Source organism: Salminus brasiliensis, chromosome 5 (assembly GCF_030463535.1).
Source record: "Salminus brasiliensis chromosome 5, fSalBra1.hap2, whole genome shotgun sequence".
NCBI lineage: Eukaryota > Metazoa > Chordata > Actinopteri > Characiformes > Bryconidae > Salminus > Salminus brasiliensis.
The window spans coordinates 28,632,559-28,652,180 of NC_132882.1; the positions used below are offsets into that span (position 1 = coordinate 28,632,559).

Sequence of the window (19,622 nt, forward strand, 5' to 3'; positions counted from 1 at the left end):
TCTCGGCTGCCCTCTTTGTGTGAGGTCACTTTTTCGGCAGCCATAACTTGCAAAAGGTCATGGGTCAGCATTACTGTCCCTCCCACAAAGAATGTGTAGAAGTAGTGTCATACTGTACACTTGGTGGTACGTAGATCAAAGGTCAGTGAAGGCCGTTAGCATGTGTTTACGTGTATTAATAAATAAGGTTTGCACCTGTATGTCATTTCTGGTGCAGTTTGTGGGTTTTCTAGTCTGGCCGTGCTAGTTATGCTGCCTCAGCAAAGGACTTTGCTTCTGAAGTTCTTTACACAAACTTAATGAAACTCCTTAGAGGAACAGAAGCTGGTGGACAAGTGATGTATGAGAAATCTTTATAAGATAAACTGGCTGCAGTTTAATTGCACAGCCTGAAGAGACAGACTGGGTGACTTTCCTTTATCTATTGTTCTGACTCTGTGTGTGTGTGTGTGTGTGTGTGTGTGTGTGTGTGTGTGTGTGTTTGGGGAAGGGTCAGGTATTTCTCACTCTGCTGAGGAGAGGAGGGAGCCCATGAGAGCCTGGTGAAGGTGCAGTAGTGCTGCATGGCTTTCTCGGCACGGGGGGACCAGTGCTGCATGCTGGCAGGAAGAATGCTGTAAGGAGGAAACATCACACAGAGCTAACTGTGCTCAGCCTGAGACCGTGAGCCCTTGTTCAGGGTGAGAGGCCTGTCCTTGTGGACCTTACGCACCTGACACAGCTACTGCAGGAAGGGCCACTGGCCATGGGAGGCTCTAGGATGAAGGTGAGTAGGAGAAACTCTTCAGCACAGTTTAATGTTTTTTCTGCTTCGACATGTCTGAAACACCTCAAAGCAGACTTAATAATTATCTAACAATGGGCTGCAAGGGGGCTTTCTGCGCTGGAGCTGGGCAACACTGTTGTGGCTGTGGTACCTTGGTATTGTAAGTCTAGTTGCATGGACTTCACTGAAATGAAAAACCTCTGTCAAAGGACTAGGGATTAGGTCAGCAGCTGTTAGTTGGTTTTGCTTAGATAAACCAGGTAAGTAAATGTTATGACCTGGTAATTCATAAGATCATAAGCACGTTTTGATTCAGTGCTTTTTACTCATGCTTTGTTCTCCAGTCTTTACAGAGCTCATGTTCTGCACTTATTATTATTATTATTATTATTATTATTATTTTCATTACATATATACATATATATGTATGTGTGTGTGTGTGTGTGTGTGTATATATATATATAAATAATGATACCATGATATATGAATCCTTCATAGCATAGCGGTGCTGAGGACTAGGAGTATTGAGAGGTGTGTATGTGTGTGTCAATCCCAACTTGCACCTTTCAGTCCCAGAGGACCCAAAGGTTGGTGGAAGAACCTTTCACTGGGTCCTTGTCCAAACAATCCACCCCGTCACTCTTACTTCTGCTGAGCTGAAGGCCACAAAACACATGAACTTAAAGTAGACTTAATACTCTCCACTGAACCCAAGTATTCTGCATCTGAGTCCAATTACTGTCTCAGAGGGATGAAAGTAACGCTTTCATTTCTCAGAGCTTTAAGAGCTGTTTATTTGATGGGGGCAGTTTTGCTGCTTGGACAGATATTTTGGTTTGTTTGTTGTTTTTGTTTGTTGTTTTGTCTCTTTTGATCATAATTTGTTTAACACCAGTTTTGGAAAGTCTTGTTATTATCTTCTCCCTAATCCTCTGAGGAACACCTCCTGAAAAGGGAAGAGGAATTTGTGTTAAAGGCTTGTTTTGATTAAAAGTTAAAATAATGAACGGTCTGGATTATAGAGGCCTGACCCACTGGGAACAGATACAGCAGCGAGCGTTCACATCTCTGAACAGACAGGAGAAAAGAGCTGTGTGTGTGTGTGTGTGTGTGTGTGTGTGTGTGTGTGTGTGTGTGTGTGTGTGTGTGTGAGCGAGAGAGAGAGTACAGTAGAAGTACAGAAATTGGATTCACAGTCTAGTCTGGAATGTGGGTGCAGGATGAGAACTGCTGTGTTCTTCACTTTAAGACTGTAAGGTCTCTGGCTCTTGGGCAACGGCTAAATCGAAGCAGGCACAATTGGACAGTTGTTTTCTCTGTGGATAATCTTTGAAGAAATTGGTCAGTTTAAAATTCTAACTACCAATCAGTTAAGCTCTTTTCATTATTAATCACCAACATATTCCTTTAGGAGTATCAGGACTACACTTATGTATATGTATATATGTATTATGTATATGTATATATGTGTGTATATATATATATATATATATATATATATATATATACTAATAAATTCTATACCCATTTTTCATGCAGTTATTAGGAATAATGACATCACTAATCTGACTAATGATAAAAAATAGAATCATTAAATAAATAAAATACGGTAAATCAGTAAATATGCAAATTAATACAAATATGTAGTATGCAGTGTTTTTATTATCCTGCTATACTGCAGATATAACCTTTATTGTAAATTTAAAAGCATAAGTGCAGAGTCAGAATGCATTGTTTGTTAGTAAAGTGAATTGATATGTCGGTTAAAAGAGCACAGTTAGAAGAACACAGGTTTGGGAGCTCATTTTCTCTGTGAACTCCAGACATGTGTTCAGTTCCACCAGCAGCTCACCTGTTTTAGTTTAACGAAGAACTGATTAGATAAAGGATGTTGGATGGAAACTGTAACACACACACCAAGTCAATGTGTTGTTTGTTTCTTATTGTTATTCTAAGGTTTGTGTTTTGAACAAATAAATATAATTTTAATAAATTTCCATATAATAAATATGATCATATAATACTAACAGCTACTTAAATTAATTAACCAATAATAATAATAATAATAATAATAATAATAGAACATGTTTGATTAATGTATTACTTTTGTTTATTTTAAGGAATGGAATCAGAGTTCAATATTTAGTCATTTTTTCCATAATTCCAGGCTAAATCTTTACATTTAAATTCTAAGTTTAGTTTTTATTTCTTCTAAAAAAACTAATTGTTTGAGGTAAATTTCAGTTTTGTAATGAATAAGGTAACCTAAGCTTAAATAATTCCAGACAAGTATAATGTCAAAAACGACTCTTTAGGTGATTTAACTTTAAATGTTAGTTCACTTGTTGCATTAAATTTACTTAAAATAATTGACTTTGAAACATTAAGAACATGACCATAACATTTAAATTTCTGCTGACTACATTTTTATTTAATAAAATTAATTTAGACTTAATTTGCAAAAAGTAAAGCAAATTTCACCAAATTTATTTGAGGAAAATCTAAGGAACTGTTTTATCCTCACTTGCAGATAAGGCCAAACTAAATTTTCAACCACTTGGGGGCACCCTAGCCAGGGTTAAGTCAGAAACTGTAGGGTTAATCAGCAAAAAATGGCTTTTGATGGACTTTTCTTAACAAAATACAACAAGGAGCAAGAAATTGTTTGCAGATAAAGTGGTTTAGGGGTTAGGAATATCTTAAAGATTAATTTTCATATGGACAACATCTAAACACAGCGATTAGGCCTAAGCGTTTGAACAAGAACATATTCACTCATTATATCATTATATTATATCATTATAGTCTGTACATACTCTGGCTACATTTACTACAATACCACATTTTCTTCAGCATGTAGTCCAACATCACATTCAGATACCAACATCTGTTGCTCCACTGACCTGTAATAGATATAGCATCTCTATCATTGCTTCTTCAGGCTTAGCAACTTGAGAGTCATATCTATAAATCCTGTTATATTACCAATCTACCATCTCAGTCCACATACTCCTTTCACTTTCAGTGACGGTTCTGTATCTCTCAGCTAGTTTAGAAATACTGTACATGTGTAAATCATGTCCTATAGTGATGGCTCAAAGCGTGAATTACACTTCCGGACTGTAGGGTGAGCCCAGGAGCAAAAAATATACCAATTCTAAAAATGCTTAAATTTTGCTTTGTGCTTTTTGGGAATAAACAGCTAATGTGTTAAAGTTACTTCACAAAGCTGGATTTGTCTGATTTCTATATTATTTCAACAGTTTTTTGTGTGAATAAACAGTGTCATGCACTGGATGTCAATATGCCTCAGCAGGACTGTGGGAGGGGGACAATTGCTACTGATTTTTGGTGGGGCGGGACGAAATCTTGCGGGAGAAGGGCTTGAAATGAAATGAAATGAACACAAGACCATAAATATGTGGGGCTCTTTTACTTTAGGTAGAAGATTAAACTACATAAAACCTAGCTAATTAGGCCAAGATGACATATGACAGAATTTTAATCACAGAGGTCAGAGGTTGTGGTTTTGATGCCCACATCTGCCAGGCTTCATTTGTTGGCCCTTAAGCAAGACTCTTCTTTGCATTTTTACCTCTGTACTCTGACTTTCTGGCTTTCTATGCTGGGATATGTAAAGAGCAGAACTTCATTGTACTGTTAAACCATAATGACCACTGGTACTTCTTCATTTTCAGGGATACTGTTGATGTACAGCTGTACAGACACCAAGTTCCTCTCTATCGGGCTTAAATGGGCTTACAAAGGAATCTCAATGAATTTCAACAGAAAGAGAGGGGGTCTGAGTTAGACTGGACATAAAAAAACAGTTCCTTCTTATCTCAATGTGGTGTTCCTCCTTAAATGGTGCAGAAGTTTCTTGTTCTTATCACCATATTGGACCTGTAACACCATTTAAGGTGGAACGGACAATATGATTAAGAAGCCAGCTTGCGCTTCATGCTGAGGTAATGTCCGACATGTTGAACTTATCTTTCTATACTGTGCATTTAAAACTTAGACTTCTGCTGAGTTACAGTGTTTGTTAATGTAAAATAGGCCTCTTTTATGGCTCCTTTTTGATCCTTTAAGAGATCAGTTTTTGGGGGTAGTGGATGATTATGGACTTTGGGCCACAAAGCTTACACTGGCCACTCAATGGCCACTTTCCTATTTTCCTGTTGTTGAGGGCGTTTGTTGGTTGAGCTCGATTCTAAAGATTTTTTATTATTTATTTTTGGGTGGGGGAAGAAAATGTTTGATGAACCTGATGTCGATGAGTTTCTCCTGTTCTTCTGTGTTCTGTTGATGGCAGGTGTGGGCCGTGTCTCTAAGCTCTGTGCTGCTGCTGTGTGTGCTTCACTCTGAGGCCCAGGATGAATACTCTGGTAACCACTCAGGTCAGACACCACAGAAATAAATACATTTAAAAAATCTTTAAAACCGAGGTATTTTGCGGGTGCATACTGAACTATTTTTATTTATTGAACAAACATTTTCATTATTTAGGTAATGAGCATACATATGAAGGCTCCTTGGTGGATGGACATGATGAACAGTCTGGATTCCCACGGCCTGGTATGATAACACCAACACGCCTTTTAAAATCTCTAGAATATTGTCATGTGACTGATTTCTAGCACTACCTTTAAAGTAAAATCAGCTTTTGGCATTATTTCAGCTGTATTTGTTCTGCATTCATCGACTCTTAATAATCTCCTAAGCAACATGAGCCAGTCAGTCAGCCATAGCCTCACCCTGCCTTTTCAATGCATTTTAAGTGGACTACACTCCAGAGCCCACACACAGCTACGAGGATGAGCAGACGGAATCTGCATATGACCCATATGGCCCAGTTCCCACAGTGGTCACTATGATCACAGAGGATGCCTACCCGTATGCCACCACCACTGAGACATATGACTATGCCAAAGAAGATACCCTGAGCACTGAGGTCCCATACGGAGGAGCTGCCTCTCTGGGGGAGGAGGAGGGACCCACTGATTGTGACTGTGAGCCAGGCGAGCCTGGGTTTGCTGGCTTTGCTGGTCCTAAGGTTGGTAATCTATGTTATAACCAGAGTTTGGCAGAATAGATTGTCTGACTGAATACTAAATGCTGTTATAATTCTTAATAAGCATCTCAGGGATCTGACTTCTAAGTCACTCACAGGCTCATGTTTAGCAGGCTGAAGATTGTCCACAGTGGAGCACTATTAGTACTCAAATAACAGTGATTGTTCAGTCTACTCATGCTGTAGCAGAGCTCTGTAACACTGATAACTGATTGCCACATGGATTTATTAGTCAACTCAGGCTTTAGTAGAGATCAGTAACACTGAGATAAACAACTGATCAGCACAGTGATTTATCCGTCTACTCATGCTTTAACAGAGCTCTGTAACACTGAGATAAATAAACTGATTAGCACAGTGATTTACCAGTCTAAATAACTGACCAGCACAGTGATTTATCAGTCTACTCATGCTTTAGCAGAGCTCAGTAACACTTAGAAAAATAACTGATCAGCACAGGGATTTATCAGTCTACTCAGGCTTTAACAGAGCTCAGTAACACTGAGAAAAATAACTGATCAGCACAGGGATTTATCAGTCTGCTCAGGCTTTAGTAGAGCTCAGTAACACTGAGATAAATAACTGATCAGCACAGTGATTTATCAGTCTACTCAAGCTTTAGTAGAGCTCAGTAACACTGAGATAAATAACTGATCAGCACAGTGATTTATCAGTCTACTCATGCTTTAGTAGAGCTCAGTAACACTGAGATAAATAACTGATCAGCACATTGATTTATCAGTCTACTCATGCTTTAGTAGAGCTCAGTAACACTGAGATAAATAACTGATCAGCACAGTGATTTATCAGTCTGCTCAGGCTTTAGTAGAGCTCAGTAACACTTAGATAAATAACTGATCAGCACAGTGATTTATCAGTCTATTCAGGCTTTAGTAGAGTTTAGTAACACTGAGATAAATAACTGATCAGCACAGTGATTTATCAGTCTGCTCAGGCTTTAGTAGAGCTTAGTAACACTGAGATAAATAACTGATCAGCACATAATGTAACAGACTGAATATAGAAATCAATTAAAAATGTATTGAAAACAAAAATATACAAACTAAATATTTAGTAGGAATATACAACACAGAGATAACACGTAAACACGTATGCAGTTCAGAGTTTACATAATTGAAGGGCGGCTCTGCTTATGAGACGTGTGTCTATGAATTTCTTATTCTTTGTAAATAGGGATCCAGAGGACTGCAAGGAAAACAAGGTTTCCCAGGGGCTCAAGGAAGAGAGGTAAATAATTTGATGTTTAATGAAAAGTTAAGATCTGGTCTCTAACAGTCCCTGATTTCTAAAAGCCTCTGTAGCCTTTTAATGTTATTCCATGGGGTATTCGCAGGGTTACAAAGGAACCAAAGGGGTCCGAGGCCGGGGAGGAGACACAGGCTCTGAGGTGAACTGCTACAAAAAACCTTATCATAATTATTTAAAAAAACATTATACTATTTTATATAGAAGGTCGGCGCATGTGCAGGACTGTACATTCTCATCCCTTTAGGGTGAGCCAGGGCCTGATGGAGAGGAGGGTGCATCTGGCTTCTCTGGTGCAATGGTAAGTAGAAGAAGGCTTCAGCACTTTGGATGTGTCTACTGGAGTGTCTCTCATGTGTGCATATATGAATTCTAATTCACTTTACTTAGGGCTATCCAGGGCTGCCTGGAGATCCTGGCGAGAAAGGAGAGACCGGATTAAAGGTAAATGACTCCTACAGAAAATGGTGCTAGCAATATGTCTGTGAGGAAACTGTACATTTTTGTATATCTGGGACTTGGTGGCTTTTATTTAAACACCTGATTGCTTGTGTGACAAATGTTTTGTAGGGTGAAGTTGGTATGGTGGGCCCTCGTGGGGGAGTTGGACTTCCAGGACAAACGGTGAGTAAACTGACTAATGCTCAAATAACCCTTAGAGACTCCCTTCTGGGAATTTATTAAATGCAGATCTTCCTCTTCTTAGAAGTATCTGTAATCTCCTCATCAGCATGAACAAGCAATAAGACCGAAACAACAGTACCATTACTGTTTTTACTTTCAAACGTCCACTGTACAGAAATTAGCATGGTCTAGGTTGCCATTGGTATAGTGAACATGTCTCCCTATGACTCCAAAGCTAAGGTGCTACATCCAACATGCCCCTTTAGAAGTATGAGGTTATTATAATCAGTATAATCAATGGTGAACAGTAAAGGAGGGAGTCAGCGTACTTCCCCACTGTACTTAAGTATGCTTTTTTGGTCTAGTATGTTTACTACATTTATTATATTTTATATTTTATATCTATCATCTTTCAATTCTTTCACTTTCTCTCACCTGCCTACAGAGTAATATAGAGTAATGGAAATATATTTAAAAACTGTACTTGATATGTTTTTAAAGGGGCAATTTGACAAATATCACTTAAATAATACCACTTTAAAAAAAAGTGGGACAAAAACTAATTTTAAAGCCTCAGAAATAGAAATTGTTAATCAGTGTAGTTCAACATAACTGTAATAGCTCATTCCATTTATTTACTGGCACTTAAGTATGTTTAAAAGCAAGTATTTTGTTCTTTAACTCAAGTACAAATATAAATATAGTGCGTTTACAGAGGTTTTATATACTTTTACTCAAGCCTAGGTTTAGTATATGTGGTCCAACATTAGTTATAATAATGTAATTGTGTAATGTGAAGGGGAATAAAAACCAAAATGTCAGTTACATTAACTGACATTTTCTTTTGGTTCATTCATCATGATGTGTTAGAAATGATATTTTATGTTTTTAAAATGTGTAAAAATAAATAAATAAACAATGATCAGCTTCTACTTATTCTAGTTCATAAGATCATCTCAATGTTCTCATTTCCATTGCAGGGCTCAGTTGGTCCAATTGGCCCTCCAGGAACTGCGGGAGGTAAAGGTATTAAGGTAAACCAGTCCCACATTGAAGTGTAAAAATATGTATTTGTATTGTTTTGTAATTAAGAATGAAAACTTTGTACCAATAGGAATAGTTTCCAGTTTTTTAAATTTGTAGAACCGAACTATGTTAATTAAAAGTAGCAGGACAAAAAAAGTAGAGAAAACCCTGCTAATTTGTTTACATTTTCAAATGACCAAATGATACAGATCTACCATCTGGAGGCAGATTGTTAATTTAGTGTTTACTGTTTTGCCTACAACTGAGTGGGGCAACATAGTACATGAGTAATGATGAACCATTTCTGACTCGCTTTAGGGATCTACTGGAAAACCAGGAAAGCTGGGGCCTCAGGGACGACAAGGACCAAAGGTAGGCTTAAACACCACTGTTATATAGTTCAAGCATTGGTTACTCATTGTTGTTGGCTGCCCACCGTCTTTGCCATTATTTAAAACTACATCTGTCTGGGTTGTTCACAGGGTCAGATAGGAGCACCTGGCTTTTCTGGTGACATTGGGGAACAGGGCTACATTGTGAGAGATCCACTATTCTTGCTATCTCCTATCACTCACCAGTGTTAAGCAGGCCTGTAACTTGCATGTGATGAAAACATTTATTTATTGTGTGTTTGCAGGGATATCCTGGAATACCTGGAGGAAGGGGACTCCCCGGGTCAAAGGTAAAGTAATTCTGTAATGTAATATCAGTATTGTTACTTTAATTGGGAGTAGTTCTGATCTAAACTGTGGGACATATTATTATTTGTTCATAGATGACTATTGTGTCAGCTTTGAATTTGCCAGTTTTTGAGTACTCACAAAAGATTGCAACTTTGAAATTTAGTGAACTTGTTGAAATATCTTTTGATCTTTTGTTCACTATGGCAGTGATATCAACAATAGAAAAGCAAATGGAAATGAATATTATAATAATGATCTGTCCTGTCAGAGTTGCTGGTGTTCATATTTCAATAAGAACCTATTTTTTTGTAACTTTATTTCATTTATTTCTGTTCAGGGTCAAAAAGGTTTCAGTGGATTGCCAGGAAGTGACGGAGACCCTGGAGAAGACGTAAGTTTCAACCAACAGTTTCCAAGCCACGGGTTGGGACTTCTTCATTCAGTTCTGAGGACTTTTCGAATGTGGTATTTTGGGTAAAAACATATCACCCCCCTCCCCACAGGGTCCTCTTGGAGTTCCAGGAGTTGATGGTCCGCCGGGGTCATTTGGGTCAAAGGTAAAATGAAAATGATACCTAATAACCATTCTTCATAAATATCAGCTGTGCATGAGCTGTACTGTGGTTTATTCAGAGTTGTACTTTTCTGGAAAATTTGTTACTTCACTTTTCTTCCCCAAGGGTGCGAAAGGGGATCGTGGAGTGAGGGGACATTCTGGGAGAGAAGGGGCTAGGGTAGGTCATTCCTCCTCGACTTTTAACAGAACAAGCAAAATAACAAAATTGTTTGTTCATGACTATGAATGTTCATTGTGTTTAGTCATAACATAGACAGAGAGACTAGAAAAACTCCCTTGCTGACCATGTTATTCATCTGTGGCTTTCATGTGGGAGTGCTCTATATGTGTTTAATCATGAGTGGCACTCTCGGTACTCTTCCAAAATAAAAGGGAATTAACAGCATGTGATCGAAAGTGAAAGTACTTGCAGTGTGTCATTTTTATAGTTCACTGTAGGCGTGTGTGTGGGTGTATGTCTCTGTGTGGGTGGATGTGGCTATATTTTGGGATTAGTGTGGGAGTGCTGTTGTAGGTGGGTTGTTTGTGTTAGTACAAATTAATGACCTCAGCAAAAGGTTACTTCTAAATTGCCAGTCCATACAACATCAATCAAGACAGCAGTTAGGTCCATGAACATATATATGTATTATACACTGCACATTTCACAGACATTCTACACTTCCAAAAATTATTTTTAAATTATTATTTTAAACTCATCTCTTCATTGCACACATATCTCTTAATTTCAAAAGAATTCCTGTATATATTTCCCCTAGATATGTATGTTCATAGACATATATACATTCATTGATTAATTGCATTTCTGTTTTTTTTTCTTTCTTTTTTTATTTTCTTGTTTTGATCTTCTCATTGCATCAAATCATGCATAATAAACTTTAATTGGATTGGATTTGATCTTTTTTTTTAATGCTTTTGTGATATTAACGACAGCTAAAGGATACAGGGCCACGAGTTACTTACAGATAAACATGTATTAATCAAGAAAATTGGCAGCATCACTTGCCATATCTGTTGTAGACCATCTTAAATGTTATGACTGAATTGTAAAGCATGCTCCACATTTCTGTTTTTGTTTCTCAGGGCCCATTAGGAGAGAGAGGAGATTCAGGAATTCCGGGGAAACCAGGTCCAAAAGGCCTGCAAGGCTCGACTGTAAGAATAATACCCAGCCCTTTGAAAAAACTAACCTTTAATTTAAAGAGTCTGCTATGAGGCTTTGTAGCAATGTGTTGACTCCTTGTGACATTATGCTGCACCCAGACTGAATATACAATAGTTAGGCAGCAAAATGCCCAGTTTCCATGAAAACCGATCAGTAAGTTGAATCTTATCCCCACTGTTGTGAGCTGTTTTACTTATATTTTTCCAAACAAATTTCTGTTGTAGGGTTCCAAAGGGGAAACTGGACCAGATGGCATTAAGGTAACATTAGAAAGCTTTACATTAAACTTGCTTCAAGTCACATAGTTTTTCAGGGTACCAATCTTCAGAGCTATGGTTTGTGATCATGCTTTCGTGGCCAACGTTTGAGACGTCATCAGTAGTAAATTATATGACATAGCTTGTTTCCATTGTTTTCCATTTAGGGAGAAACAGGAAGACAAGGTGTAAAAGGAATTAAAGGAGAGAAGGTAAAGAAACTGGCAGTTGCTTTTCCGTTGAGAGTTTCATCGTTGTTTCTCTTCCTGTTTCCATTACACATGTGGGAGTTTTTTTTTAACCATCACTTCTTTCAAAACAGGGAAGTTCAGGCTCTCGTGGCGACAAAGGGGAGGTCTGTCATTTAGCTTTGCATATTTTTTTTTTTCTTGACATTTGAATACTTTTTATCTGCGTCTTTGAAGCTCAGCTGTTGATTAGCTGGTTCATAAACCACTGCTTCACTTGTAAGGCAGTTGTTATGAGCCTCAACCACTACATGAATAATTTTATTTTAATATTTCAATAAGTATTGTGTTGTCAAACTAACTGCAAACAAATCTAAACTCTGTGTTGTGCATATGTCTAGCATGGTGAGAAAGGCTATCTCGGGCCTGCTGGGCCTGTTGGCCGTGTGGGACCTCCCGGTATTCCAGGTCCCAGAGGTGACCTTGGTCCTCTTGGAGACCAGGGTGTAAGAGGACAGAGTGGACCAAAGGGAGAGTCAGGTGAACCTGTGCGTATTACAAAGCTTACACATACCCTCTGTTTTCTGTCAGGGTTCTAGAAAGTCCCTAAGAAAGACCACACAGGTGCCCTGGGGCCATGGCGACTCCAGTGGTCCCTCTACACAGTACCACCAAAGGCTTTCAGATTATTATGGTGTTATACTGTGAGCTAATACATAAAGACTTTACTCTCCATAACATGTTGTATCAAGATGAATACCTGTCTGTAACTTGAGGGTTGAACTTAAATGAGGGTGGATGTTCTAGGCTCATTAAGCAGAGATATGACATTTTAGCATCATCGCATTTACAGCATAATGACAGCAACAGCACTTCCACATAAGGTAATAGGTGCTGAGAGAACAAACTTGTTAGATCACCTTAAGCATAAAAATACATGGAAAGTAATAGAATGTTAGTCAGCTGCCTCACCTAGACTGCTTTGAGTCTAAATTAATTTTGATACATTCCAGACAACCAATAGTCCCGAATGACTGTTTCTGCCCTGTTCCAGCCAAACAATAGGCCCCTCGTATCCTGCGGCTTCAGTCCACCCTGCCTTAGCCGGCCCTGGTTTTAGCAACATTGATCATGTAATGTCAAAGCTCCAAGCTTATTATAACTTACTAGTAATGACAACACGGAATGCTATAGGCTCTTTCTGTAATAGTAATAGAGGAGAATATAGCATTTCATAGAGTCTGTATTATTTCAAATGACCTATAGCATTTCATATCTTTATTTCTGTTCAAAATATTAACTTTAATCTCCTTAACTTTTATTATAAGTTAATGTAAAGACATTTATTCTTTTAATGGAGATGGACATGTTTTTTGGACAACAGTAACTTGTGTACTGTGTATTAAATGCTAATAATTACATACACTCTTATAAACACAGTTTCAAAAAAAGGGTTCTTTAGAGTGATCCCACTTTTTTACTCTCTTTGCAATTGTATCTGTTTATAACTGTGTGATTTTATTATTATGAGTCTGAGGAACCTTTCTAGAGAACCTTTACATGGCAACTGAAATAGATACTACACTGGAGGGCAAATGTGTTCTTCTTCCATAACTTCCCCAAACCAACTGTCCTTCTTTTTACCATGTTGCTTACAGTCAACATCAGAATAGCATTAATTATATAATCAGTTACATAATAGTCAACAGAAAAGTCCTCAATTTGTGTGAATGTTGAGTTACAGTGCAGTCTGGGATGGTAAACTGGTCAGAGAACAGCATTTTTGTCTTGGCTCTTTGGTACACCTGCACATTTGGATGTGGCCTGAACAAATGGTGGCCCTTTGGATTATTTATCACAGGGTTGTGGGTTTGATACCCACAGCTGCTTTGCTGCCACTGTTGGTCGCCTGCACAAGGCCTTCACCCATCTCTGCTCCAGGGGCACTGTAGCATGTATCATTTTTTGATGAATGGATAGCATTAGCATTAGAAAACAACTTGATAGACCGCAGTATGATGATGAGTAAGACTTTAAATGACAGAAGAAAACTTTACCTGTGAAACAGAAGAGGAGCACACTTAAGAATGTTGGAATAGACATGTAAAATATTGCTGTAAACAGAAGAATTCTCCAGCATGATTGCAGAACAGATAGATGTGGTAGGATATTAATCCCTGTAGCATACAGTTAATTACCAGAGACAATAATTTAGGGGTGCTTTTGTGTATTTAATACAAAAACAGAAAGCCTTCTGAGACAAAAACCCACTAAACATCTGCTTATTTAATATTTCTGTTACATTAAAATAAATATTATTTAATTTAATATTCATCAGGGCTCAGAGAAATGCATAATTAGCACACAAACATGACCACTTAAGGTGATATCTGACCATTTGGCACACAAACCATTCACTGCCTTACAACACAATGTAAGTGCAAGATGTAACTTTTTTTTTGTTTTACTGACACAAATGAGTTGATTAATAATTTTTTGAACTGTCGTGATGTTTGCAGGGTCCTGGACTGACAGATGAGCAGGTCTTGCAGCTGTGTCGAGGTGTGGTCACTGCACAGATCTCCCAGTATGCTGCCTCTATTCGGGCCAAGTGTTCACAGGGCTGTCCTATCAACAACCGCACCCTAATCGGACCCCCAGGAGGACAGGGGCCACCTGGATCTCCTGGCAAATCTGTAAGTAACTAAGGCACACCTACTGTGAAGGTTAAAAGGCACACCATGTGTTTGTTAGTGTCAGGGTCTCTGTTGTTGCTACTCGGGGCTCAGCATGCTGCCAACTGCATTTAGTAATTCTTGTGAAGAGGACAGGACCAAGTTTGCAAGAACTGCGTAACCCATATTTGTGTCAAATCTGGTACTGCCTCAGCCCACATTCATCATTTACTTCAGTTTCTCAGCTTATCCAGAAAGTCATGTGTAAAACATGTCCTTTAGGGGTGTCTCAAAGCTCGAATTACACTTTCTGACTGTTGGGGGACCAATTCTCACATAATGCTGCTTTAAGGCACATACATGAAATATGTATCTCCTTTTTGCATAAACATATATTTTATCCAAAATACTGATTTGATGTCTGTCAATATTGTTTTCTCCTATTTCATGACATTTCCTTGCTCAGGGTAAAGCTGGCAAAGCTGGAGCTAAAGGTTCCAGAGGGCCGCAAGGTGTGCGAGGTCTGCAGGGACAGAAAGGAGTGCAGGGAGAAAGAGGTACAGTATGCCCTCCAATACCAAAATCTCAAAAAAAAAAAAAAAAAAAAAAGGAAAAGCTGAAAGACCAATTTGACCTGCACAATCTTTAAAAATATGTTTTCTTTGTCCCACAAAGGTGCAAAAGGTCAGAAAGGACAGCAGGGCAGCGCTGGCCAAGGACTTCCAGGTCCTGATGGTCATCAAGGCCTCAGAGGTAAGATGCATCTCAATTCTGTCTGCGGTTTGAGAAGATTTCAAGCAGCTGGTACAGCTTTGTTAAGGAAAGATGGCATATCTCAAGCTGACCTCAACAACCTTCGCTCTTTTCCCATGTAGGGTTACCAGGCCATCCAGCAGAGCCTAGAAATGGACTGGAGGGACCTCCTGGACCTCGTGGGTTCCCAGGTCCTGTGGGTCAGCCAGGTATGGCTGGAGATGCAGGTATACCAGGAGTGTGTGAGGCACGGGACTGTAGCATTCATGCGCCTGTAGTACGAAAAGAGCAGGGTCTGGTAAAAGGCCCTCTCAGTTCCACAATCTAAGCAAAAATAAAGGACAAAGCTCAAGTCTACGCTTTTGGAAAACATCACAGACGAAGGAGAAACACTGCTGAGAACTTCATCGGTTTCAGTTTAGCCCTCTGATTCGGCATGTTCGAAGCATTCTCCAAAGCAAACACATGTCTAAAGTATGACTTGCATAATAAACCATTTGAGGATAGAAACATAGTAAAAATGTCTTATGCCTCAGTAGGTGAGGGATGATGTCTGATTGTCTTTTCAGTATCAGAAATGCTGGGTTCGCTGCAAATAAAGGAACCATGTAAATAATCTTGTAAAGCATCGTATGTACATGTACTGTGTTCCTAAATACCATTGTTCAAGATAAACATATGACTTTTTCAAACTGAGCCCTGAATTTTTTGGTGACTGTGCTTGCAAGGGTAGGGTATGAGAACATGCATCGACAGCTAAAACATATTCCAAGGTATCGGTGGAGAAAAATGAGAAGGCTTCAAGTCAAGTCAAGTAGGTTTTTATTGTCATTTCAACTGCATATGGAGTACACAGTGAAACGAAACAACGTTCCTCCAAGACCATAGTGCAACATAGACACAGTGCATACAGAACACAAGCGCAACAGAGTACAAGTGCAGACAAACAATACAACATAATACAAACAAAGAATAATATTTTAACATATTTTAAATGAAGACACATTTAAAATAAAGGCACAAACACATAGCATATTGCAAAAACAAAAGCATAATGTAAAAATATAATAAAAAAATATTTATTATAAAAAAAAAATTAATAAAACAATAATAAACAAGTTTTAAATGTTTAAATCCAGATATAATAATATATATACACCTCCTAATAAGAGTGTAAACATTTAAATAATTTATAAATATATATATATTTATATAATTTTAATATATATTCTCCATTATTAAATAAATTCTGATAAAAAAATATTGTATTTATATATATTATACATATGATATATATTTATAGATTTACTTTACTTGACTATATAATCATATACATTGTATTATTGTACTTTGCTTCCACAGCTTAAAATACATTATTAGGTATACAATCAACTGGACATAAATACAATACTTTATATGCATATATCAGCACCAATATACTGTTATAGTTAAATGACTGTTAGTTAGCATGTTTTATTAAACTTGGAGTTCAGCATTTCTGGTCCAATGAGATTTGTAACACTGGAACATCAAACCCAGAGCCATAGGCAGGAAGACAGCAAGACATGCAAAGGCACCTAAAAAGAGACAACAGACATGTCAGATAAGTGCAGCTGGTTTTATCTGAGCAGTAAGTGGTTATTTTATCCAAAAACATTTTTATGAGAATAAATGCAGCTGAATAATACATTGAGGTCAGATGTGTTTCTTAATTTTTTTCCAAAGCACACATCTGTAAAGTGTCTGGTGTTCACAGAGAGGTCAACAACCATATCTTTAACCTTACTGATACCAACAGCACATTCTGTATAAAACACGCTTACTGCTAATAGATAGTTTCAGTCAGAAGTTTTGCACATTGCTTGTTGTCACATTAATATTCCCTTTTATGCAACATATACGTGAAAATCTATTTATCTAATCGATTTTCTGGTGGACTGTAGTAGTACAAATACAAAGTGTTTGACAGGGCAACATAGAATTGATACTTCTTCCATGTCTTTGTGTGTAAGTTATCAACTCCTCTTCTCTATCAAAATCTTTAGTTGTAAAAAGCCAGTGTGAGTGCTTCATTTAATGACTAGCTGACGTTGGCCAGCCCTGTTCAATCTAAATCTAACTTGGAGCCTTAAAATCAGAGAGCATATAAGCTTTTGGTTGAAGCTACAGGCAACAAATGTACTTTTTTGTCCATCAAAGTTATTTAATGTTCCATAATGTTTCTCATGTTGTATCCAATATATAATGGATGGATGAAAGGAAAGTGGAGAGTTTTTTGAAGGACTTGGCCCTGTTATATCTGGCAAATCCACCACTTTTCATAGTAAGAACCTCATACCACCTGTGAAGCAGGATGATGTTAGTGTCATAGTTTTGGTGGTGCTTTGCCTCATCAGGACCTTGGCAACCTGCTACCATTGAGAGAGCTATAAATTCTGCTTCTCATCACAGAATTATTCAATAGACTGTCAGGCCAACTGTCTGTGAGCTGAAGCTGATGCACAATTGGGTCAGGCAACAAGACAATGATCCAAAACACACAAGAAAGCCTAAGAAGAAATTGAAACCTTAAAAATGTTTCTTGACCTAAACCCTATCAAAATGTTGTGGCAGGATCTGAAAAACGCAATTCAAGCTCACATGCCCAAACGACGCTGAGCTGAAGCAGCTGTGCAGTTATTGAAAGGAAAGTGGTAATCACCTTTTTTTACATGGTGAACTGGATGTTCATACATTTTTAATCAATAAATAAAATATATTTGACATTTTGTGTGCTTCTTTTTAAACCCTCAGGTTCCTTTTTATGCATTGGGTAGGGTTTGGTTTAAGACACGCCGTCATCTGGTGTTTCACATATGCACAGATTCAGCAAAATTCTGTAAGGAGGAAATACTTTTTCATGCCATTACATCGTAATATGGTCCTGTATGAAATTCAGCTGTGTTCTGCCTTTGTACTGTTTTTGCTCAGATCAGTAGAATATAAAAGTGCAGTTTTACCATAGTAAGCTCTGTCCTTGGGATTCTTTAATGGTGAAGGGTTGATCATCGTGCCTACAATTGAAATAAAAATATACAAAAATAATGAATAATTAAAACTGCACTGGCCCTTTTATAATACGAATTGTAAATATATGTAAAATTCATACCATGAAAATGAATCCGATATTCAGTCAGATATTCCTTTAAAAGTAAAAAAGAAGACATATGAATTGAACACGTGCATCTACCATATGTGTAATCGCCATGACCAAACAGAGCAGAAATGACTTGCCTCTGAACATAAAACAGTCAGAGTGACATTGACGCACGTGGTGACAACAATTCTGCCGGGAGCCACCTGACTGCATGGACTGTGGCACTGCTCACTGCCATTCAAAAAACTCCCAATAGGCTGCAGGAAGAACAACAGCGAATAGGATAAAGAAGGTAAAGGTCAGATCTTATAACTCAGCACTGATCATAAGCAGGGAAAAACACTTCACCATTTTTTACTTACCTTGGTCTCAACAGTCCAAATGTGTTCACAGTTTGTATCAGCCCTTGCCCGCTCAGACATTAGACTTTGAGGTTTGCCAGTACAAATATAACTCTCCGTAGTTTCTGGCACCGATGAAGACAGCACTGCAGAGAAAAGGCAGAGAAGAAAGCAGATTTGCTCTTTTTTCACCTCCATGTTGCCTTCATGCTAGTCTTAAAATCCTTCCCCGGTAGGATGGGTGTTAATTCTGTATGTATTAGTATGACCAGTGTCTCAGAGTGAGGGCTGGCTCTGACCTTTTGGGAGGTTGCATCTAGGCACGCCACCAGACTTACACTATGGTACAATAATACAACATGAGTTGTTAGGTACCCTCTGGTAATCACAAGGACTTATGCCACTTATTAGGTAGAGCCAGCTTTCCTCAAGATAATTAACTCCAAAATTGGCTCGAGAACTCTTTATGAACCTGAAAAGTAAGGGTTTTAAATGATCCTCTATTACAATGTTTGTTAAGGGCAGGTGAGAATGGTCATTTTGTTGGCTGCTCAAAAACCACAGAGGGAGCTCATTTAGACAGACTGTGCCAAGGAGCAGCATGTGAGGTCTTTTATTCGAAGCATCTTATGGCTCGGGATGAACATACAGTATGTTTGTGAATAATGTTTGTAACTCCTGGTTTGAGACGTAGTAATTATGCTGCACAGATTAGTGATAACCATTGCTGATCTCAATTCATAACAAGCTGTATACCTAGAACTCAATAGCCTAGCCTTTGTTCACTGTGTCCATGTAAACTGTTGTATAGATGTTTTTCATTGGATGGATATAGCTACACATTCTTCATCCAGCTCCTCGTCCCTTTATGCCCCTTATGTAAACAACGTGTACAGTGTCCCTGAACAGAGTAGCTAGTACACGCTGCATGCATATACTACTGCATACTGTGTGTTGTCCATAAATGATAGCTAGCTATGTACATAGAAAATTCCTGAACCAACGGTGGATCAATATACTGTTTCTGAGAACCTGAGAGTGCGGACAGACAGAAAACTCCCCTACTTTCCTTTCTGAGTAGCAATCGGTCT

At 38.2% G+C, this 19,622-nt stretch overlaps 1 protein-coding gene across 1 annotated transcript; it reads left to right on the forward strand.

Moving 5' to 3' along the window:
• The first annotated feature begins 745 nt into the window (after positions 1–745).
• On the forward strand, positions 746–15,730 carry LOC140555623 (uncharacterized). The gene is made up of 25 exons (XM_072678902.1): positions 746–766; positions 5,082–5,166; positions 5,276–5,344; positions 5,548–5,822; positions 7,035–7,088; positions 7,195–7,248; positions 7,354–7,407; positions 7,497–7,550; positions 7,677–7,730; positions 8,711–8,764; positions 9,075–9,128; positions 9,239–9,292; positions 9,394–9,438; positions 9,777–9,830; positions 9,943–9,996; positions 10,120–10,173; positions 11,100–11,171; positions 11,406–11,441; positions 11,606–11,650; positions 11,761–11,793; positions 12,028–12,174; positions 14,146–14,322; positions 14,768–14,858; positions 14,977–15,054; positions 15,177–15,730. The coding sequence occupies exons 1-25, from the start codon at positions 746–748 to the stop codon at positions 15,380–15,382; spliced, it is 1,974 nt and encodes a 657-aa protein (XP_072535003.1). The 3' UTR covers positions 15,383–15,730.
• The last annotated feature ends 3,892 nt before the right edge of the window (positions 15,731–19,622 follow it).

Excerpts from the sequence above, each read along its gene's own strand:
- LOC140555623 (XM_072678902.1), top strand. The coding sequence starts at position 746 with ATGGGAGGCTCTAGGATGAAG. Across the intron at positions 7,551-7,676 it reads AAGGAGAGACCGGATTAAAG|GGTGAAGTTGGTATGGTGGG; the intron begins GTAAATGACTCC and ends AATGTTTTGTAG. Across the intron at positions 10,174-11,099 it reads CTGGGAGAGAAGGGGCTAGG|GGCCCATTAGGAGAGAGAGG; the intron begins GTAGGTCATTCC and ends TTTGTTTCTCAG.